At 40.5% G+C, this 23,919-nt stretch overlaps 1 protein-coding gene across 1 annotated transcript in view; it reads right to left on the reverse strand.

Moving 5' to 3' along the window:
* The window catches only part of KIT (KIT proto-oncogene, receptor tyrosine kinase), a 73,802-nt gene that overhangs the window by 11,444 nt on the left and 38,439 nt on the right, over positions 1-23,919 (reverse strand). Inside the window, exons 6-16 of the mRNA XM_008163787.4 lie at positions 23,266-23,455; positions 22,508-22,623; positions 11,304-11,418; positions 9,800-9,993; positions 8,462-8,568; positions 8,249-8,375; positions 7,825-7,929; positions 7,629-7,739; positions 5,317-5,467; positions 3,329-3,417; positions 326-453 (exon numbers count right to left, since the gene is read on the reverse strand). Of these exons, the coding sequence (XP_008162009.2) occupies positions 326-453; positions 3,329-3,417; positions 5,317-5,467; positions 7,629-7,739; positions 7,825-7,929; positions 8,249-8,375; positions 8,462-8,568; positions 9,800-9,993; positions 11,304-11,418; positions 22,508-22,623; positions 23,266-23,455 (1,433 nt within the window). The remainder of the gene's footprint in view (positions 1-325; positions 454-3,328; positions 3,418-5,316; positions 5,468-7,628; positions 7,740-7,824; positions 7,930-8,248; positions 8,376-8,461; positions 8,569-9,799; positions 9,994-11,303; positions 11,419-22,507; positions 22,624-23,265; positions 23,456-23,919) is intronic.

The following is a 23,919-nucleotide window of genomic DNA, read 5'->3' on the forward strand; positions in this document are numbered from 1 at the left end:
CCAGTGCCCTCAGCAGTGGAAATGTAACAATTCTGCTGCCTTTTGAGCATTGTACTCCCAGAGGTAGCCTAGAGGTTTTTCTTTATGCGAGTAAAGTCCAGGGAAAATTCATTCTGAGCAGACTAGCACTTTTCAGTGCAAAATTCTAGGCTGGTAAAATCCAGGACTAGAGTTACACAAAGGAATAGACTAGTCAAGTCTTCACGGTACAGCAGAACCCTGTTAATTTGCAGTGTTTGTTTAAAAGATTACTGAGCAGGTGAAATAGTCATATTTTAAAATGTCAATATGTGAAGAAAACCTGTCACTCAAATTCACAACTTACATTTTTGGAGGCAAGGAAGCTCATGCCCTTTGCCACCTGATAAGAAAAACTCAGTAGAACTTCAACATCCAGAGCCAATTCGTCATCTTCTAATATGGCAATGGTAACATCTCGATCCATATATGATCCTAAGCAACACAAATGCAAACACTTTATAAATGGACTAAGTATGATTGCCTGGAAACGTATTTGGCTTATATTTATCAGAATGTGGTGCTGAATAAATAAGGAAACTCAATCCATACTGTGACGGATTAGACCGTGAGGTATAAAAGAGTATATCAGCCTTAGGATGAGTATGTCTCTGTTCCCTGGGTAGCCAAACAAAGGCTCCTCCAGGACAATCAAGTCACCTGATGCCAATTAAACCAGTTAAGGTCATTAGGCTAACGCAGGCACCTGACACCAATTAACCGGCAAAGGGTCAGTTAAGGCTGTTAGGCTAATGGAGACAGCTGGAACTAATCAAGGTCCTACTCATACTGCTTAAAAGCTCTCCTTCCAGTTCCCTCAAGGAAGCCCAGGTGAAAGGAACTGGAGGAGAGGAAGTGTTGCTGAATCCTGAAGTAAGGGTGAAGCTAGGAAAAGCGGATAATGGGGGAAGTGGCCCAGGAATTCAAAGCAGCTCTGGTGGTGAAAGGGAAGCTGTCAACAGCTGCTACCATTAAAGCTCCTGGGCTGGAACCCAGAGTAAAGGGGGGGGCCAGGTTCCCCCTTCCCCCCATGCTCTACAGAGATCCCCTTGAGAGGGGAAGCAGACCTTGGTCCAGGCAGGAGGCCGAACTGCACCTACTGAGCTCTAAGAAGCAACAGAGACTGTGGGTATTCCACCTTCCCACCTTCCATACTGGCCTGTGATGAAAGTAGCTCAATAAGCTGTGACCTTTGCCACTACACTGAGAAAGGGAGGTCACACTGAGGGCCTTAGTGAGCTTCTGAGGCCACTGAATCCACCTGGAAGCACGGGACCCACCAATACAGGCTTGGAGCTTTGCCAAAATACATAGAATCATAGGACTGGAAGGGACCTCAAGAGGTCTGATAGTCCAGAGCCCTGCCTTGAGTGCAGGGGACTGGACTATCAAAGTATTATCTGACCATCCCTGACAGGTGTTTGTCAAACCTGCTCTTAAAAATCTCCAATGAGGGAGAGTCCATAATCTCCCTAGGCAATTTATTCCAGTGCTTAACTATCCTGACAGCTTGGAAGTTTTTCCTAATGTCCAACCTAAACCACCCATTGCTCCTTGTCCTATCCTCAGAGGTTAAAGAGAACAATTTGTCTTCCTCCTCTTTGTAATGACCTTTTATGTACTTGAAAATTGTTATGTCCCCCCTCAGTCTTCTCTTCTCCTGACTAAACAAATCTAATTTTTTCAATTATCCCTCACAGGTCATGTTTTCTAGACCTTTAATCATGTTTGTTTGCTCTTCTCTGGACTTTCTCCAATTTGTCCGCATCTTTCCTGAAATGTGGTGCCCAGAACTGGACACAACTGGACTCCAGTTGAGGTCTAATCAGCATGCAGTAAAATGGAAGAATTACTTCTCATGTCTTACTTACAACACTCCTGTTAATACACCCCAGAATGATGTTTTGTTTGTTTGTTTTTTTTGCAACAGTGTTATACTGTTGATTCATATTTAGCTTGTGATCCACTATGATAGCCAAAACCCTTTCTGCAGTACTTCTTCCTAGGCAGTCATTTCCCATTTGTATGTGTCAACTGATTGTTCCTTCCCAAGTGGAGTACTTTGCATTTGTCCTTATTGAATTTCATCCTATTTACGTCAGACCATTTCTCCAGTTTTTCCAGATCATTTTGAATTTTAAGCCTATCCTCCAAAGCACTTACGACCCCTCCCAGCTTGGTGTCATCCACAAACTTTATAAGTGTACTCTCTATGCCATTATCTAAATCATTGATGAAAATATTGAACAGAATCAGACCCAGAACTGATCCCTGTGGGAAACCCACTTGGTTTGCCCTTCCAGCTTGACTATGAACCACTGATGACTACTCTCTGGGAATGGTTTTCCAACCAGTTATTCACACATCCTTATAGTAGCTCCATCTAGGTTGCATTTCCCTAGTTTGTTTGTAAGAAGGTCATGCGAGACAGCATCAAAAGCCTTACTAAAGTCAAGATATACCACATCTACTGCTTCTGCCCATCCCCAAGGCTTGTTATCCTGTCAAAGAACACTATTAGGTTGGTTTGACATGGTTAGTCCTTGACAAATCCATGCTGTTACTTATCACCTTATTCTTCTTCTAGGCATTTGCAAGTTGATTGCTTAATTATTTGCTCCATTATCTTTCCAGGTACTGAGGTTATGCTGACTGGTCTGTAGCTCCCCAGGTTGTCCTTATTCCCCTTTTTATAAATTGGCACTACATTTGCCCTTTTCCAGTCCTCTGGAATCTCTCTAGTCTTCCATGACTTTTCAAAGATAATCGCTAATGACTTAGATATCTCCTTTGTCAGCTCCTTGAGTGTTCTAGGACATATTCCATCAGGCCCTGGTGACTTGAAGACATCTAACTTGTTTAAGTAATTTTTAAGTTGTTGTTTCCCTATTTTAGCTGCTGATCCTACCTCATTTTCATTGACATTTACTGTGTTAGATGTCCAATTGCTACTAAACTTTTTTGATGAAAACTGAAACGAAGTCATTTAGCACTTCTGCCATTTCCACATTTTCTGTTATTTCCCCCTCCCCGCATTGAGTAAAAGGCCTACCATGTCCTTGATTTTCCTCTTGCTTTTAATAATAACATCCATTACCAAAATGGTAGAATAATCATCTCAATGTTTTCACAATATACAGACACATGAAGCCTTTTTAACTGAGTTTATTCTTTTTTTTAATCCTTGTCACATTGAATTAGGGTTTTAATTGGACACATCTATCAGCAAAGATCATTTTAAAATTGAAAAGAAATCAGAAGCCCTCTTTGTACTATAGGATGTGGGTTAGATTTCTGGATAAGTACTTACCTGTCCTCCCTGATCTTCTTTTATCTGCTTTTGGTGGAACAACATAAGAGACTCCTGGTTTCATGTCCATGTATTCATTGATGACATCACTGTGTGGATAATTTAGCATAAAAACATTAAGAACAAATTTGAATCTAAAATTTTATAAACGATTAACACTGGAAAAAAATAAGGTTTGTGAGTGTTAATTATTTTTAAAAAGAAAACAAAAATACTATACAGAGTGATGAGATTTGACAAAATAGGCTATAAGGATGTGCATTATAGAATAAATAATGGTCTGATCTCAAAGTTTGGAGTTTAGCTCAGATAAGCACCCAAAAAATTGGTGTTTATAATTCTTAATAGTTAAGGTTTAGTCTGGAAAAGAAATGGCTAGATATTTCTGATGTCATTCTAATGTTTCCTTCTATTCAGGACAGCTTCTATCAATATATTTGGTAATTCAAGTTTCAGTTGAAATTCAGAAGATAAAACTGGGGAGAAAAGTTAACTGAACATCAGAATTTCCAAAAAGGTTCATGTTTGCTTGCAGAAATCAGGATAAGTTAGAGGGAATTTGATTTAAAAAAATATACAGGTTTTCCCATCCCTATGCATATTCAAATGTATGGACTCTAATTACATAGTTTATAAATATATACCTAGGGATTTACAATGCTGAATATTTTTCCATTTAGTATCTTTTTGAACTGTATGGACACAAATTCACTTTACCTTGCTCATATACAGCACCTTTTATCCAAGAATATCTAATCACTTTGCAAACATTACGCTTGGTCTCACAACAAACCAAACATTTTACCCCTCCACTGACGCGCAGAGCCCTCTGGGATGTTATGCAGCTGCAGTTCAACAACACACAACAATACTCAAATTGGTAAAGACTCTACAGTCTACAGTCCCCATCCAACCTTTTACAAAAAAGTTCTATGTGAAACTCAAATAATGAGATTCTCAGCTTTATATCATATTTGAAAGATGGCACCTCCGGCAGGAGTCATAACCTCATGGTGGGATTCAAATGGAAACACCAGAATCACTTCCTTAAACACACAGGTGGTATCTTCAGTGTTGTCTGTCCATGTACTGATCTAACATGACCATTCTTCTCTTGAAGGTGTTACAGCACAATGGTGATGTGGCAGATACATCCTTAACACCAAAGGGACATAACTTCCTACTGTAGCAAAGTGCTTTAGCTCCTACTAAGAGCTCTATTGGATTCTTTTTAATTTCAGTTTGCTAAAGTAGAGTAATGGGCTCAATGCTGCAAAGTACAGACTGAAATATAGAGAGGGTCCTTTATTGCTATACAAGTGAAGGTTTGGTAAATGACATCTTCAGTACTTTAAAGAAAAGAGAGAATTAGAAAAACCTTTGCACAGATGGGCTGTATCTTAAATTGAATTAATAATATACAAGCGGATGAACACTAGGGGAAAAAAGAGTGCAAGAACAATGGTTGGGGAAATCCTAACTCCAAAATGGTGGCACAGGGTCTTTTGTGACAAGATCTTGTGTAATTTAATGCAATACTGAAAGGCATTATTTTTGTTGTAAAAAGCTATTTGCGAATGCAGGAACTCATGGTAACAGAGTGCTATAACACAACAACATTGGCCGTATCGTCATTTACGTTGCAAACTGATTGCTGCCAATCATTAGCAGTAATGATAACTAAAAATAAAGATGGACATTTTTGATCCAAGGAATGGCACTGGACTCAATCATAGAAAAGCCATTGAATCAGTAAAAGTAGAAGTGCATGACATAATTTGAACTATAATCTTAAACAAGCCACAAACAACTTACTTGTAAAAATCAAATCATCTTTTTAAATTGATTTTTTTTAAATAAATTTATGCAATCTTTAGAAAACACTACACAAAAGTCCTCTTGTGATTTCTTTTCACTAGATCAGCTTTGATTTACCCTCCCTCTGAACTTTTTGGCTATGCCTTTATGTGTTGACAGATTATTCTTACCATGCAGGCTCTTTTTGATGCAGAAGGTTCTCGTAAACTGCTGTTTCTGCATATTCGTCATGCTTTGGGCAAATAAATGAATCGCGTTTCCTTCTCAGAAAATTCAAAAGATCACCATAGCAGCAATATTCCGTGATGACCAGAGTGGGGCCTACAGATGCAGAGGGAGTTTAAAAGGCCGGTATAAGCTTTGCTTTCAGAGTCAAAAATCTTATACAAAAATATTATTCAACTAAACACACAAAATGTCCTATTTGAAGTCACACTACACAGCATTGTCTAGACATGAAAAGTCATAGTGAAGTTACAGCAGCAGTTTCCTCATTCATGGACTAGTTACTATTGTGCAATTAAAGCTATGTCATTCCCAATTAATTTTTCCCCATCAATAGTATCACATTGTATAAAAATTAAACAAATAAGTCTTTTTTTCCCCTCTTCATGTGATAATGTTTCTGGCCAGACACATCTGTATGATTTTGCTCACTTCCTGAAGGAAGTTATTTGTTCCAAACATTAAAGTAAGGCTTCAAACATTAATCCTTTTGATTCACTTCTGTTGACAGTAGAGCTTCAAGCTCTTTCTTTCAGCTCTGTTTTTAAATAATGTAGGGTGTTATACTCTGCAGTATAATGGGAAAAATCATTCACATAGAACAGTCTGCTGAGACAGAAAACTAAGTTACACTAGATCTTAGAATATTAAAATGAAATTTAAAAGGGGAATTAAGTCACCTACAGTACAGATGTTTATAGATCATATGTATGTTTTCTAAATGAATGACTGCAACGACAGCACTTGAATATGTAATAATGCTGCCCATTATTTCATTTGTAGGATCATTCTGTACCAATACCTCCTCAGAGCTTTTCTTTAGTTTAATAATTATGGCTTTCATAAGAGCAAATACTATAGTTAAGATTACATCAGGATTATTACAAACCCTATATTTTCATAAGTTTATATTTTATAAAATTCTCTTTTCTGTCTGAAATAGTCCATGCATTGATTCAGGCCCTAGAATTTGCTTTGTGGCTCATTTGAACCAAATCCCTTCAGTCATTTTTCTGTATTATGCAAAGGTGAAAGGGTGGAATGTTTTGCATAAAGCTAAAACTCTGAATTTTTCCAAGATTTTTTTCCTTTGAAAAGTAAAATGGAGAAATTAAAAAGTGCAAATGTTTATGTTAGCATAACATGCAGGTTACAAATTTAAATGCCCTAAAGTTAAGAAATCACTCTATATAAGCTTCAATTATTTGTTGGATTTTGTTGTGTGTGCATGTTAACGTTATTGTTTATGTTCTTAAATAGATAAAACCAAAACGTCCAGGATGTGCAATGTAAACAAAGTTACTTCCTTTGAGAACTTTACATTTTTCATTTTTTGACTGATAAGTATTTAGAATTAATAACCCTAATATTCCAATAATGTTTGTTGCAGTTTAAATGGATTATCTGAGGACTGTACAAGATAATAAACATACCAGTTCTACAGTAGATAGTAATGAATAACTCAGTTCAGACACTAATAACCCATAAAACCATAGAATCATAGAAATGTAGGGCTGAAAAGGACCTCAGGAAGTCATCAAGTCCAGCCCCCTGCTCTGTGGCTGGACCAAGAAAACCTAGACCATCCTTGACAGGTGGTTTGTCCAACTTGTTCTTAAAAGCCTCCAATGATGGGGACTCCACAATCTCCCTTGGAAGCCGATTTTAGAACTTAACTACCCTTATAGTCAAAAAAAGTTCTTGCTCATATCTAACCTGAATCTCCCTCGGCGCACATTAAGCCCGTTATTTTTTATTTTACCTTCAGTGGACATAGAGAACAATTGATTCCCCAGTCTCTTTATAGCAGACCTTAACATATTTAAAGGCTGTATCAGGTTCCCACTCCCTCCCCCCAGTTTTTTTCCCCTCAAAAATAATCATGCCCTTTTAACATCTGTTCTCATTTTTGGAAGCTGATGTTGCGGATGACAAACATAGACAGTCCATTTTGTGAACTCTTAAGAGGAAGCGGTTTTATGTGCCAATCCGATGGAGTCCAGAAATGGACTATGCTTGGTCATGTCCGCAAAAAACTAATCTTCATTTCTAGCCAGAATTACCCTGTTTGGGGGGGGGGGGGGGGGGAGGGGGAGTTGTGTGTGGATTTTTTAATATGGTCTCAAGTCTAGAAGAAAGGCCTTACATGAAAAGGTTAAACATTTCATCATGACTAAGCAATTCAAGATTTGTAGGGAATAGGTTTCTACTTCTACAATAAGGCAATTACAAAAATCCAATAATCTCATAACTTTACCTCCAATAGTGCAGGCTCCAAGTAGATTCACGATATTAATGTGGTTACCAAGGTAACTCAAAACTTTGAGTTCAGACATTAAGGCTTCTCTCTCTGTTAAATGGGCACTAGCTGGAATGAAAAACATGTCGTTCAGCAAATTCAGTATACAATAGAAAGTTAGGAAAAAAGAATATTGTACATAGTAGAAACTTACGTTTGAGCATTTTTACTGCTACTGTCATTGCAGCATCAGATTTAAACAGACCATATGCAGTAGCCTCCACAACTTTCCCAAAAGCTCCAGCACCAAGAGTTTTACCTAAAAATTGCCAGACAACTTTTAATGGGTGTAACAAAATTTTACCTATCAGTGGTTCTTTTTGCTTTATATTAAAAAAAATCAGTAGTAGATTATTGGATCAATTTAAGCCTATTTATTCGTCTCAAAGAAAATGGAAGAAGTTTAAGACAGGAAACTTCTTCCTCAAACTGCATGCAAAAGTAGCAGTTGTCATTATTATATACTTTACTATGCAATATACTATTGATAGCAAATGCTATGTTTTCATGACAAGGTCTCATATTACAGGGATTGGAAATTTCACATTGGAGATGAAGTTAAATAAACCTAAACTAACCAAAACTCAATCGGTTTCTAGGAAACTCCCATTTCTGATCATAAGGAAGTTGTGTTGGGTCTATATAAACATAGTTGTTTCCATTTATTTCTTCAACGACTTTCCACTGAACTTCATATTTAGGTTTCTAGGGGGAAAAAAAGAAAAAAAGGCCATTTTACTGCTAAAACTTCAACAAGAAGAACTAAGATGAATGTGTGCATCTGATTTTACCTGTAGATATTTGTACACAAGAATCATTACTACGATGCACATCAGTCCTGCTGCTACTCCAAACCCTATCAGTAAAGGAGTGAAGAGGGTGTGGGTACTCATATGTTCTAGAAAGAGACAGAAAGTTCTGTTTAAATTTGAACAAGAAACCCAACATGTAAAGGATCATTAAATGTCAAATCTTTATCCCCCTAATTGTTTTTCTTCCTCAGGGAATATTCTCTTTGTTTCTGCTGGAGCCCAGATGATTTTCCCTTTTTCCCCTCCCCTCACCCCAAGGCTGAATGGACAGAACTGTAAGAAGATGTTGCCTGATGGCACCTTGAGACATGTACCCTGGAAACTGTGCAGTTTAGTTCATTTCTTCAGCACTCCCAGTCCCATCAAACTAGGAAGCATAAAACTAAGACCAATTAAACTCAGGGTTTCTGCATGGTAGCACACAGTTCTATCACTAGCCCATTAAGACAGCTCTCGCCAATTATTTTTAGCTTTAAAAACAGGATTCATGTCAAATTAGTTAAAGAAAAAGTTTGTTAACTGAACTTTTCTCAAAGTCCCAATTTTTTAGCTTATCCAATGATTAATATGCTCTTTACAACATAGTCTTGGAAGCAGAGAATTGGACAGTAGCATGATCTTGTAAAGATCAATATGCCTCAAATCTGATCCATTTTTGTTTGTATATTATATATGGCATATAGTATAGAAAAAGAACTCCACAGAAACCTTAGTTTTTGCAAAAAAGAAACAACAAAGAACAACATACAGGTTGCAACTGATAAGTATTTTGGCATTTCAACTTTTACATTTCTGCAATTTCTTTTATGCTGCTATGGAGGCCAAAACTCACTAGCACCCTCTAACCAGTGTGTTTGCAGTCTGTTGTTGTTGTTGTTGTTAATTATTTTTATTATTGTGGCACCTAGAGGCTCCAACCAAGCTCAGGGCCCCATTGTATTACAGTTTAAATAAACAGGACAGACAAAGGTGTGAGAGGGAACTTTATTGAGCAGGTCAGTGGCAGAAACAGTTTTCCTGACTCCCAGGCTGGTGCTCTGGCCACTAGACCATACTACATATATAATGGAAGAAAATGGAAGCTAACACATTTCAGTTTTAAACATCTACTAGGTTATAACAGTCAAACATTTAAGAAGTATGATAGGAAATGCAGCTTAATATATTACTGTACCACTGTACCAAAGAAGCTACAAATACACAGGCAATGTATTTAAAATATGGGTCTTATTGTAATTATTTGTGATGCACAGAGCTAAAACATCCCATCATCTTAATTACATTTTATACATTTCTATATGTCATTTTGGCCACTACCTTTAACAGCAAAGTTGAAAAAAGCAGTACTTCTGGCAACATCATTGGAAGCCTCACATGATATAGTGCCATTGTTTTTGAACGTGCTGGCATCAATGGTACTTTCAACCACTATCCTTCCAAATGATGGAAAGGATGAATTTCTAGAATAGATCTTCACATCCACAGGAGATATAGCTGGTGAATTGAAACACCTGGGAGAAACATTGTTGACAATTATCCCTTTATGGATAAATACTTGGAGTAAATTCTTCATTATTTCAACTTTCTTCTAAGATAAAGTTCGATATTTACAGCCTCAGCTGGTGCGAATTGACACAACTCCATTGAAGGATTGAGCTGAAGAACTTGCTTTTTATACTCTACTTATCAGATCTGAAGTATATTTTTCCCTCTGTGTGCAGAATTATACATGTAAATCCTCCATGACACTTAACCGATACCTACACAATGTGGCTCTCTGTTCTACTCTACTGGCTACTCCACAGATAGAGGTTTATGAATCTGCTGCAGCCTTTGAGCTATGGAACCTGGCTCTTTAGCTCAGGCTATTAGATCCATAGGTCCTGGTTTCAACTCCCACTGTTAACTTATTCAGAGACATTGTGTTTATAATGAGATAAAAATATATCCGTGGCCAGCCTAGTACAGCACCATATGTATCAAAGAACAAAATACCCAGCACTGCCTCACAAGCTGTTCTTTCTAAGAGCTACCCTATGAATTGGTCAAAGAAGTATGTTTACTCTTTTTTGACCAGTCAATTGTATAGTTAAAATTTGACATCTTTACTATATAAAAGCAAGCATGCTAATTTTAGCAATATTACCAGTAACAAGTTATAAAACAATACAGATTTTCCTTAAGAAGACTAAAAAACCAGACTATTTTAGGCATAAGAAAAATGATTCCAATGAGATATATGTGACTTGTTAGTACTATGTCTCTGATAGAAGAAGTGAGGAGCATTTTACAATGTGTTTCACAAATATTCTACCTCAATCTTCTTAGAGACCTGATAATTTAGCAATTTATTTTCATAATAACTCCAGACACATTTAACATGTGATCTACTGTGTATACATGGAAAATCATTATACTGTGTCCTGGAAAATTGTGTTATTACATGATAACTCCAAAAGATAATAGCCATATATAGAAACTCTTCTGTAATTGTCATTCTGTGAAGGTACACAAATAGGGCCAAATTCACTCCCGGGTAAAAAGGTGTGAAGCCTTTGTAGTCAGTTGGCTTACCGCAGAACTCAATTTGGCCTTTAATGTCTACTCAGTAAAATACACTGAGTATCCTCCCTTCAAGGAACAAAACGAAACAAAAAAACACCAAACAAACAGCACAAACCTAAAACAATCAAGACTATGCTTACAGAAATAATGCAACATTTGAACAGGTATTTGACTATCTTCTTTCAACATCTTATTGCTTGAATTTTAAATCAGGTGTGTCAGGTCACTTTTAAGGTACATTCTGGAAATTACTCACCTCTGCTCAGTTCCTGGACAAAAACGCCAATCTATTGTAGGGGCAGGGAAGCCAGCTGCCACACACTGGAGCATGCCATTGCTAAGTCTGTCTGAGGTGAGAATCTCTGGTTTTGCTGCAATAAAATAAGTGAATACTCATGCTTTCGGTGAATAAATAATTTGCATTCTGATTTATTACTAATTCTGGTCCTAATCGTGTCAGCATTTATGGATTTGACTTCCATTGGACTACTCACTTCCATAAAGTTGTGTGTGTGCATGAGCGTTTGCAGGACCAGGGCCTATATGACCACATCTTTCCTACAGTATCATTTTTAACATTGCCTACCTATGAAAATATATTCAATTTAATATTATTATTCTGACAGTCTTGACTAGATTTTCCAAAGACGGTAAAAGTAAACCAATGCAAAATACTTGATCTGTGCAAGAATTTAAAATGACACAATCACAGCTGACAAGAGTTTAATCTACCAGAAAAAAAAGAAGTCCATATTTTGGAACAATTTATAAAGTTCCAATTTCTCTGCTGGCTGATCCCCCTAACATGCATTAACACATTTTTTTTCATGATTGTGAATGTACTGTATCTATCACACCACACTTCTGTTACATCTGCCTTTTATGTAAAACAACACCATTACACATCCAGGAAAGATACTACAATGAAATGACTAGAGAGTTGGGATTTGCTGTGTTTTTAAAACACCCTGCAAATTCTCTAGATCATAGTTGATAGAGAGCAAGATTGTTGTAAGAAGCTACCCAGCAAATTAAATATCAAAGGCACTGTCCAAATGAGTTTGAGCAGTGCACAATAAAATATAGATGTACACCTCTACCCCGATATAACGTGACCCGATATAACACGAATTCGGATATAATGCAGTAAAGCAGTGCTCCGGGGGGGCGGGGCTGCGCACTCCGGTGGATCAAAGCAAGTTCAATATAACATGGTTTCACCTATAACGCAGTAAGATTTTTTGGCTCCCGAAGACAGTGTTATATCGAGGTAAAGGTGTATATTTACAAATACATTGTCATTGGTAGTTCAGGCTTGGATTTTTACAGGAGCAAAAATTGTTTTTAAGAGATTGCACATGTAGGAAATAAAACTAATATTTGGATGAATGCATTAGATTCCTAAAAAGTAAGTCACAGTTGATTCATTACTTTACAAAACATTGTATTGAGCTGCTGCCTTTCCTCAAGACACTATATTTTGTTTTAGTATATCAAGAAATAACAACATTGCTGTATTTATTTAAAAAATTGTTATCTGAGCACAAGAAGAGAACTAATAAAGCAGAATTTCCACATAGTGATCCAGTTTCTGAGAACTTTTGGAAGAACAGGCAATAACAGAGTATAACAATAACAGAGTTTTGACAACTTTTCTAAAACACTCTGTGAGGATTCATTTAATAGAGGATTTGGATAGTTCTAATAAACGCAGAAGTCACATTTACCACCATATGTATCTTAGCTTCCTTTCAACTAACTGTAAACGACACTAATGGAAGATTCAATCTGCTGTAATCTCCAAGGACGTTGAGTGATTCATAGATGCCATTAAAAGATCTTTTTAATGCATTATTTTTCATAGACACATAAGACCAAATTCTCATGTGCTGTAAATTGATGAAGCTGTATTGACTTTAGTGAAGCTAGTATGTACATTTACACCAGCTGAGATCCATATACTGTAATTTGTTTGTGGATATGAATTTCATTGTCCATTTTACTTCCTAATTAAACTTGATGCAATAAAATGCATTCAAATCCTCAATCGTATCCTCATCTACTAGTGAGCCATGTTTCAGGAACTGAAAGCTCCTTCACCTCTAAATTTGCATGTAATGTTTGATTCAAAGCATCAAACAATTAACCTTGTTGCAATATGCTGGGTTCTATTTGCAACATTTAGTGTAGGACATAGTGATCATGCACATCTTGGACAATGGGGGATTTCATGGATGATATCTAACTTTTTTTTAAGGCCCAATTCCAAGACAGTCACATTCAGAATTTTTTTAACTTAACTAAATCTGATATTCACTGACTGATGACTGCTTTCAAACTCAAACATGACCCTTTAGAAATATATACTGTACACACTGGGCAATATACCATCCAGCACAGATTATTGCTAGAAAAAGCTGGAAAAATTAATGGTCAAACTGAACTTAAGAGGAAATTGAACATTAGATATTTCAATAATATCATGTTGGGTGAAGCCTGAATCTAAACCTTTCTGGCTTTGGGTGAAGGAAACAAAAATAAAAAATATGCAGGTCCACTGTTCAGTAAAAGCCAAGTACAACGACATGCAAGCCAGTACCTAAAAGTTATACACTATGAGATGCTGGGCCTGAATCTGATTTTGGTTACAGGAGCATAAAAAGACGGTTACCCTTTTGTAACTACTGTTCTTTGAGATGTGTTGTTCATGTCCATTCCATTGTAGGTGTGTGTGCTTGCCAGTGATATCTGTAGGGGACAAGCTCTGGCACCCTCTGGATTGGCGTGAGTATGCACCGGTATGAGGGGCGCAACCAGCTCCCACCTCCCTGAGTTCCTTCTTGCCAGAACTCCGACAGAGGGGAAAGAGGGTGGGTCATGGAATGGACATGAGCAATACATCTTGAAGAACAACAGTTACGAAAAGGTAACCATCTTTTCTTCTTTGAGTGCTTGCTCATGTCCATTCCATTGTAGGTGTAGTCAGGGCCGGCTTTAGGCCGATTCAACCAATTTCCCTGAATTGGGCCCCGTGCCCAAGCTCCGGTATGGCGTACTGGCAAGAGCCTGCGAGAGTAGGTCCGGGCAACTGGGAAGTGGCCACAGGACTGGCACAGCCAGTCCATGAGCATGCCAAACCAATGCTGGCAAGGCCATGGTAGGGCAATCATAATGACTCATGCCTTATCCCTCTTGATTTTTGAGAGGGTTTTGCTGATGAGGGGAATTGGCGGGAAGGCATACATCAGGTCCCCTGACCATGACAGGAGAAAGGCATTGGAAAGCGAGCCTTGGCCAAGGCCTTAGAGAGAGCAGAACTGATCACACTTTCTGTTCTCTCTGGTGGCAAACAGGTCCACTCGGGGAACTCCCCACTTCTGGAAGAGCACTCTGACGACCTCAGGGTGGAGGGACCACTCATGATGAGAGAATATGGACCTGCTGAGGCGATCTGCCAGCGTGCTCTGGACGCCAGGGAGGTGCGAGGTTTCCAGGTGGATTGCATGCTGAATGTAGAAGTCCCAAAGACGGAGGGTCTCCTGGCAAAGAGCCGATGAATGTGCTCCCTCTTGCCTGTTGACATAGAACATGGGAGGCCATGTTATCCGTCAATATCTGCACCACCCGACAGGACAGTTGGGAAAGGAAGACACCGCAGGCCAGAGAGATGACCCTGAGTTCCCTGATGTTTATATGTAACGCAAGCTCCTCTCGAGACCATAACCCTCAGTGTACTGAGATGTGCTCCCCATCCGAGATCGGATGCATCCGAAATCAAGGAGACCATGGGTCGCGGGCTCTCGAACAGCACACCTTCCAACATCAACATTGGGTCGGACCACCTCTGCAGAGAGATAAGTACCCTCAGAGGGATTGTGATGACTTTATCTAAGTGATGTCTGGCTGGGGAGTAGACCAATGTCACCCACAGTGGGAGGGGACACAGCCTGAGTCTCGCATGGCAGACAACATACGTGCATGCTGTCATGTGACCCAATAGTCTGAGACAGACCCGGGCTGTGGTGTGTGGATGTGAGGTGATGCTGGTAATCAGATCTGACATTGCCTTGAACCTGGCCTCTGGCAGAAATGTTCTGGCTTGGGTAGAGTTGAGAACCGCTCCGATAAACTCTATCTGTTGGACCAGGATTAACATTGATTTTTGTTCATTTAGCAGCAGGCCGAGAGCTTGACAAAGTGGCTCACAACGTCTCAACGCTGCGCTGGACCATGATCCTAGAGCGGCCCTGGATGAGACAGTTGTCGAGGTACAGGTAAATCTGGATACTCCGATGTCTGAGGTAGGCCGCCACCACCAACATGCATTTCATAAACACCCTTGGAGTCGTTGCTAGGCCAAAAAGGAGCACTGTGAATTGGTAGTGGGCGGTCCCAACTACGAAACGTAGGAACCATCTGTGACTGTGGAATGTCGATATGTGAAAGTAAGCGTCCTTCAGATCAAGGGTGGCGTTCCAGTCTCCCAGATCCAGGGAAGGAATGATGGAGGCCAAGGAGAACATGCAGAACTTCAACTTCTTGAGGTACTTGTTGAGGATCCGTAGGTCGAGGACGGGGCATAGACCCCCGTTGGCTTTTGGGATTTAAAAATAGTGGGAGTAAAACCCTTTCTCTCTCAAATGCAGCGGGACTTCCTCCACAACTCCCACCCGCAGAAGGCCCTGCACCTCCTGAGTGAGCGGATGCTCATGAGAAGGGTCCCTGAAGAGAGACATGGAGGATGGTGGGAGGAGGGGATAGAAATAAATTGGAGGGTATATCCCCCTGCTACTGTGCTGAGGACCCACCGGTCTGATGTTATAGAGGCCCAGGCAGGGATGAAGGGGGACAGGTGGTTGGAAAATAACAGGGGAGCAGGATCCAGGACACAGGCTGGAAGGTCGTTCCCAAGCGCACACTCAAAATGCCTGATTGTTACCCGGTTGGTTACGAGTGGAGCTTGAGTGAGCAGAGAATGCCAGCTGATGGCCTTGCCGGCGCTTATAGCTCTTGCCCTCATTGTGGAAGGGCTCCGACAGAGGTTGGCTCCTGAACCTGTGGGGCTGTTGCGGCTTAAACCGCTTCCTTGCTGGCCCCAGCATGTACAGCCCAGGGAGCGCAAGGTAGCCCTCAAGTCTTTCAGGCCATGCAATTTACTGTCCATTTGCTCAGAAAACAGTGCCAGGCCATCGAATGGTAGGTCCTGGATGGATTGTTGAACCTCCGTCAATAGGCCCAACAACTGCAACCAGGATGCCTGCCTCATTGAAATGGCCAAAGCCGTGGTCTGGGCCACAGAGTCTGCTGCATCTGAGGCCGCTTGGAGGGCTGCCCTGGCCACTGCCCTGGTCTCATCGAGGATAGCCAGGAATTCTTTCCTGGGTTCCTCTGGCAGTGAATCTGAGAACTTGGCCATGAACTGCCAAATATTAAAACCATAACGGCCAAGCAAGGCCTGATGGTTGGCCACTATCAGCTGGAGGCTGGACGTAGAATAAATTTTTCTACCAAAGAGATTGAGCCTCTTTGCCTCCTTGTTCTTAGGCGTTGATCCCGGCTAGCCATCTGTCACGCTCATTGGCTGCCGACACAACCAATGAGCTTGGGGCAGGGTGGGTATAAAGCAACAGAGGGTCCTGTGGCACCTTTGAGACTAACAGAAGTACTGGGAGCATAAGCTTTCGTGGGTAAGAACCTCACTTCTTCAGATGCAAGACTTGCATCTGAAGAAGTGAGGTTCTTACCCACGAAAGCTTATGCTCCCAGTACTTCTGTTAGTCTCAAAGGTGCCACAGGACCCTCTGTTGCTTTTTACAGATTCAGACTAACACGGCTACCCCTCTGATACTTGACACCATGCAAGGTGGGTATAAAGATACTCATACTCCTTAGCAGAGACGTAGTATTTTCTTTTTGCCTGCTTGGAGATGGGGGGCAGTGAGGAGAGTGACTGCCACAGGGCCTTAGTAATTTTCACCACTCCCTCGTGCACTGGCAATGCCACCCTGGGAGGGGGCTGCTGCACTCAGCACATCAACCAGAGAGTCCGAGGGCTCCGCCAGTTCCTCGGCTTCCAGCCCTAGATTTGAGGCAACCCTCTTCAAGAGCTCCTGGTGGGCCCTGGCATTGTCCTTGGGAACCAAGTGAGAGGGTCCTACTATCGCCTCACAGGGCAAAGATGATGAGGGGGCAGGTACAGGCGGGTCTGCCAATTCTGCCACTTCTGCTATGGGAGCCTCGGCCGAGGCTGGCTGGCTCTGAGGAGCCTGCTCTGATTCCACGTCTGAGTCAGGGGGTGGGAGGGAGACTGTTGCCGATCGTCTGTCAGATGCCTCCGAGTCTGACATATGCCCCTGCAATGAATGGGAAAATCCCCAGTGGTTCCAGAGTTGCCAGGGGGCAGACCACTGGCTTTGGGGCCGTGCTGCCACTGGTGGCCCAGCGAGGAATGTCGATGCCCCTGATGGGTAGCTCTGGCCTGCGGGCAGGGTCTAATCCTCGCTGTCCGAGCCCGAGGAAGAAGAGACTTGTCTGCGGGACTAGGACAGTACCGAGGCTGCCTGCCTACCCTGATTCTGTCGGCTCTGGCTGCAGACCTCCATTGAGGACCTGAATGGAAGCAATGGCTCTTGGTGTCGTCAGCGACCAGTGGCAGCGTTTGGTGGATCGGCAATGGTACCCTGGCGATCGATGCCTTATACTTAGCGAGCGATGCCGCCTCATAGATCAGGAGCGGGAATAGGAGTGAGAAGACTGACGTGTTGGAGACTGTTGACGCGCCCAAGGTGAACTGTATTGGTGATCCAGCAACTGGTGACGGGTCTCCGGGGACCGGCGTCTCAACCTTCCGGAACGGTGCCGTGAGCTGGGAGAGCAGCTCAGGTGCTCCCAGCACCGGGGATCTGGGGACTGGTGTTGTGCCTCTGTGGGTCTGCACCAGCTCGCTGGCAATCTACACCTAGAGCCCAAAGAATGCTGCCTAGAGTCCGGGGACCGACGCTGGGAACTCTGGCAGGCAAGCCAACCCACATCCAGGGGGCTGGTGGCGCTGTTCAGGCGCACGCTGATGGGGCACCTCCTGCAGCAAGGAGTGGTGCTGCACTGATGGGGATCGTTGGAAGGGTCCCAAGACAGGTTTACCCCTCGAATGGGGCACTTCTGTGGGTGGCACTGGCAGGGACAGTATGTCCTTAGTGGCCTGAAAAGCCTCTGGCGTGAATGACACCGCCAGGTGCCGAATGCCTCTACCACTTCCTGGGGTGGTGGGCAGGTCTGAAAGCGGGCTCAACAGCTCAATGGGAAATGGAGCCTGGTCAACATCTGGTAGGGAAGAGCTGCCTCGCGTGGGTCTTAGCTCTCCTCCAGCTCTCTCCTTCCCTTTACGGGACGTAGGAGAACTTTCTTTGCTTTTTAGCCAGTACTGGGGATGGAGATCAGTGCTGGTGTGAGGCCAGTGCCAGCGGTGTGCTCCTTTTTGGTCCGTGGTCTGAAGCTCTTGCCAATGCGACACTTGTTGCTAACGTGGGTTCCCCCTAAACACTTCAGACAGCTTCTATGGGGATTACTGACTGGCATGGGTTTCTTGCAACAGTCACAAGGTTTGAAGCCCGGAGACCGGGGCATGCCCCATCCCTAGGTTAAGTCCTGTTCGGGACTAGCAAACTATTACTAACTCTACACTAAGGGAACTAGACAGCTATCAAAGTTTTTAACAACTATATGCAAAAAGTTCACAACTAGGCACAGTTGAGAGAAATAAGCTTGTTGAGGCAAGGAGACGTTCCAGCACCATCACTGGCGGTAAGAAGGAACTGAAGGAGGGGGGAGCCGCCGGCGCCCCTTATACTGGTGCGTACGTGCGCCACTCCAGAGGGCGCCAGAGCTGGCCCGTACGGATACCACTGAGGAAAAAACTTCTGGCACTGGTGCATGTGGCAAGCACACACACCTACAATGGAATGGATATGAGCAAGCACTTCAAAGAAGACTCTAGAGTAACTCCATTTAACATAATGGAATAACAAGTGAGATCAGAACCAGGATCCCTGTATAATAATAAATAATAAAAATAATAATAATATCTAGCTACATGCTTATAACACACTGGTGTTAGTTGGGTCTCCCCTCCAGAGAATCCTCATGAGAAGAGATGACTGGACCTAAAAACCAGATATCAGTCCCAGACTCTATAAGCAGTTTGTTTTTTTCTGGGCTAGTCTCTTCCACTGCTATTCAGTTCCCTCTAGCTTCCTCTTATTTAATGCAGTAAGGAGCCTCATCAGTTGTCAAATGAATGTAGAGTAAATAGACTCAAATGTGGACTAGCTTTGGCAAGTGTGGACACAGAGTTTCTCATTAAGTTATCCTATTCTGAGAAATATTTTATTATGGTTAGTTTTATGACTTCCAATATCTAATTATCCTTAATTTAAAATCAGATAGGATTTTAATGATTATATGTTGCTTACTGCTTTGGCTATAACATGTTAATTATTTAACGTTTCATTAAATTGTTCTGCATACTTGCATATTCCCTTCAATAATCAGTCATTAAATGCTTTAAATCTCTAATTTCATTAAGTTTATTAACTGTTTTTCAGCTCTTATTGATGTTGATTCCAAACATAGTAAAGAGGAACTAAAGATGCCACTACTATTTATAACTCGACAGTCTAGCCATTAACACTGTTCATTTAATTACTTTTATTACCAATTTCTTTTTCCTTCATCATTAACAGAGAAAAATAAATATCTAAAAGTAACACTTCTATTGCCATTGTCTATCACTGTAGTCACTGGAAGAGGATTTTCTTCCTACAGCTCCAGTTTCTGGATTTGAATTAGTCTCTTTAAAATATCATGGTGACTTCCCACACACTCCCTATATTTTCAGTAGGGCTTTCTGATATCTGGGAAACTGTTGAATCTAGCATCATGTGATTTGTAACATCATGGTGGTAACCTGATTAGTTCCCACCTGTAGCATCATCCTGAACTGCATATAATACTTTGTTGATTGTCATGAAACCTTTATTTAAGTTAGAAAAAGTCTTCACTAATTTCTAGCTGGACTTTAGTTGCTAGTCTGAAGATTTCTATCATTTCTTAATTGTTATTCCCTTCAGCATGCTGTTTGTCAATTTATATTTTTATCTTTGGCTCTTTATTTCAAAGCTCCCTCCTTCTTAAATTAATTTATGTCGTGCATACTGTGACCCAAAGCCTTTATTTAGCAATTCTGTATTATTTGAGCTTAACATATCCTCCTGCCAAACTTATTTTAATCCAGTGCAGATAGTTTTGCACAGGGCTTTCATATCTTTTGACAAATGATTCAAAATGGAAACTTTTTTTTTAAATAAAATAAACAGATTCTCCTCCTGATTATGAATCCAGTTTTTTCATGTTTAATTAGTATCTGCTGCCAAAGTCAGATGCACAAACATTAGAAGCTATATCCTGACAATTTAAGCACAACTCTGTGACTTCAATGAGAGTTCTGCAAACAGAACGAGACCAGGATCTGGCCCTCAGCCATTATAAAGCACTGGAATGACAGTTAATTATCTATTTATTAATCAAACTACTTTAAATATAGGTTTATGTAATGATTTTGTTTGTCTTTCATATTGAGAAGAAATGAACAATTTATATACTCTCTAAAAATAAAACTAAAATTTAAAAAGACATGTCTGAACAAAGAAGCTAAAATGCATGGGAAAAAAACAGTCAGAAAACATTGGCAGGCCAAATTTACCGGAAAGCTTGTAAAATATGAAAGACCAATAGAAATTACTTTATTTTATTTATTTAAAATTCCAAAGAAAACTTTTTTTAAGCAAATAAAAAATTTGCAATCCATGCACTGTTGCAACGTTTCCTGTGAGGTGATGCGTGCCTCCTTTGAGGTGGCTAAAAACCCTCAACTCTCATTAACTGTTGAAACAAAAAGGAAGGAGACTTGAATACTGGTGGCTGTAAACACAAGCAGCTCCAGACAAACTCAGTTAGAAGGCATTTATTTTATCTGATGCCACAGCTGTAGAAGTGACCATGACAGCAGCCACTAAGTAATACTCAGCCAAATAGTTCCTAACCTGCTACCAATTACTGAACTGCTTTGTTAACCTGGAGTGCCTACATTCAGTCTCAGAACCCTGGAGCACTTGCTGTGAAGAACTGACAGGCTACTTCTGGCAGACAGATATGACATCCCAAATCGGAGAGATCCCATCAGGTTCACAGGAACTGATGGCCACGTACATAACTCACAATTCCTTTAGTTCCCAAGTGGCATAATTGGTAATGTGCTATGATATTGTGAATGGTGATACTGTGTGAAACTCAAATGTTAACACCCAGCAACACATGGGAGCAATTCAGTAATCAGTGCTGAACATTTAATACAATTATTGTATCCTAAAGAAATAGTCTTGACTAAAACTGTAATACATCTCTAGAGAGCAATATTTTGTAATTAAAACAAATAAATAGGATAGGATTTGATGTAAATTTACATTTCTATATTATGGATAATGCTCTCACATTTTTTAACATGTTAATACTACCAAGTTATTCCTTTTGCCATTCAGCTTGCAGTGTCTCTCCTGTTTTCCTTAGCTTCCTCCATTTTGCTTGTGATCCTCTATTGCTTTGATTTTTGTTAAATTTGGTCTTGCTACGTGCCATTTTTTGCTTGCTTAGACCATGAAATTCTTACAGGATGGCTTAATTAGGAAGGCCAGAGCTTACTAATGGTTTCATTTCCTACACTGCACTTTTGTCTTGAAGAATGCTGTTTTGCATCTAAACTAACACTCTGGAATTTTTATATAACTTTTGCTTGGGAATGACAACATACACACCTCTAAAGTTATGTCGGCCTTTTTGAAAACACACCATCTACATTATTTTGCAGATGTAACGAGACTGCCAAGATGCTACCATGGACGTCAATGGGTGCAATCCCCTTGTCAAGATTTCAACATTGGCATGTAGTTCAAACAATGTATGCAATTAATACGCTAAATTGGATTCTTATCTGCATTTTTTGTTAGGCTATGGAGGCTAGAGTATCATACACCACCCTTAATTATCGGCGGGGTATGGGACATAGTTGTTTTCTGAGGCCAAGTTTCCAGGTTCTACAGATTTTTTTCCCACATATAAACTCACCAGATCAGTATTTTAAAATTGTTCAACACTTACCCCCCAGAATTCACCTCCTATGATCATTAGCGAGGTGTATTCCATAGAATTTAAGATCAGGAATGACATAAAATGTATCTGCATAAGTACTCTGTTCTTTTATATCTTCATATTTATATAGTTTTGCAGACTGTACTTTGTATTAAACATTGTCTCCTACGCTGAACCACACTGTGACACCTTGTACATGCGTTTAATTTGGTAAAATACGTCTGTGATAATAAAAGATTTCAGACTGTTCATTTTACTTACTGTTCACATAGACATTAAATGTTAGAGAGGACTTGGCATCAGAATTGGATACAAAAAATGTGTAAATGCCTCCTTCTGTTCCTTTTAATCGGGTAAGGTGAAGTTCACTCCTGTATCTGCAAAGACAGGGAAATTAAATATTACCACATTTGTTACTCACCAAGTGCATGGAAGGCCAGTTGCTTAGTGATGAAGTAAATTTAAAGATATTCTGAATGTAAATATTCAGACTGTTTATGTCACAGTTTATGCTGAAACCCACATTTTATTATATTTAAAGCTCTCTTAGGGCTAAATCTTGCCCTTGCCTATACAGGGAAAAAAGTGGGGAAAGAGCCCGAAAGGTTTTGCATAAGCAGCAATATGCACACTATGAGGGTTTAGAAGGTATCCAGCCATGGTCCACAAGAGTGTGCTAGCAGATATACTCAGCTGGCACAACACAGTGACCACAGAGAGGGCATGATTATGCACAAACAGATGAGCATCTATGCCATCATCCACAGTAAAACAGCACCAGGAGCAGCAAGAATTGTTCTCCCATACCACAAAGTTGAAAACAAGCACCTCATGGCATAATAAGCAAGCATCCTGCCCTGTGACAGGAGGATTTCTTTGGCATTTCTCTTTCCCCAGTCCTTTTGGGATTGGGGGCAAGGGAATAATTTCTTTTGCATCTCCCCACCCTCATCTTCTGTTGGAAGATTCCAGGAGCTGTCTCAAATTAAATCAGTCATGCTTATAATTACTCATATTACCTGTTATTGCCCACAGTCTTGAATTTGACATAGTGATCAGATGAATTGTGTAATGTTTCATTCATATACAACCACACTTCTTCTTCTGGTCTTGGATACGCCTCATACTCAACTATTAAATTTAGATTTTCCCCAGCATTTACATCTACTGTTGTATTCTTCGTAGTAGACACATTGACAAATCCTTTATCTGATTGCCATAATAAGAAAAAAAATCAATTTTAAAGGCAATTTTTACCCAATACTTCAATATTCTATTACACTATTTACTAATACCAGGTCAGTGGTCCAACATCGAGCTGTGAGACAGGAAACCTTATCTAGGAAGTATACTCTGAACTCTCACCTGCTACAACCAAGACCACTAGCTACATATGGGAATGAAGCTTTGGCTGCAAAAGAGAGCAACAACCAAACAACTTACAGCAGCCATGGTTGGCAAACCTACAGTTGCTTTAGCAGAAGTAATTTAATCTGGTAATAAATTGAAATATCCTGACCATGCTCTTGGATAAATTGAGTACATGCTTAAATTTTACTCACATACTTAAATGTTTCCATAATTGAAGCCCTTGACTGTTTGCTGGAAAAGAAATGTTGACAACAAACGCAAGATAAATTGATTGTTTGTGACAATATACCTTGAGTTTTTGC

The sequence above is a fragment of the Chrysemys picta genome, chromosome 5 (assembly GCF_011386835.1).
Source record: "Chrysemys picta bellii isolate R12L10 chromosome 5, ASM1138683v2, whole genome shotgun sequence".
In the NCBI taxonomy this organism is placed as follows: domain Eukaryota; kingdom Metazoa; phylum Chordata; order Testudines; family Emydidae; genus Chrysemys; species Chrysemys picta.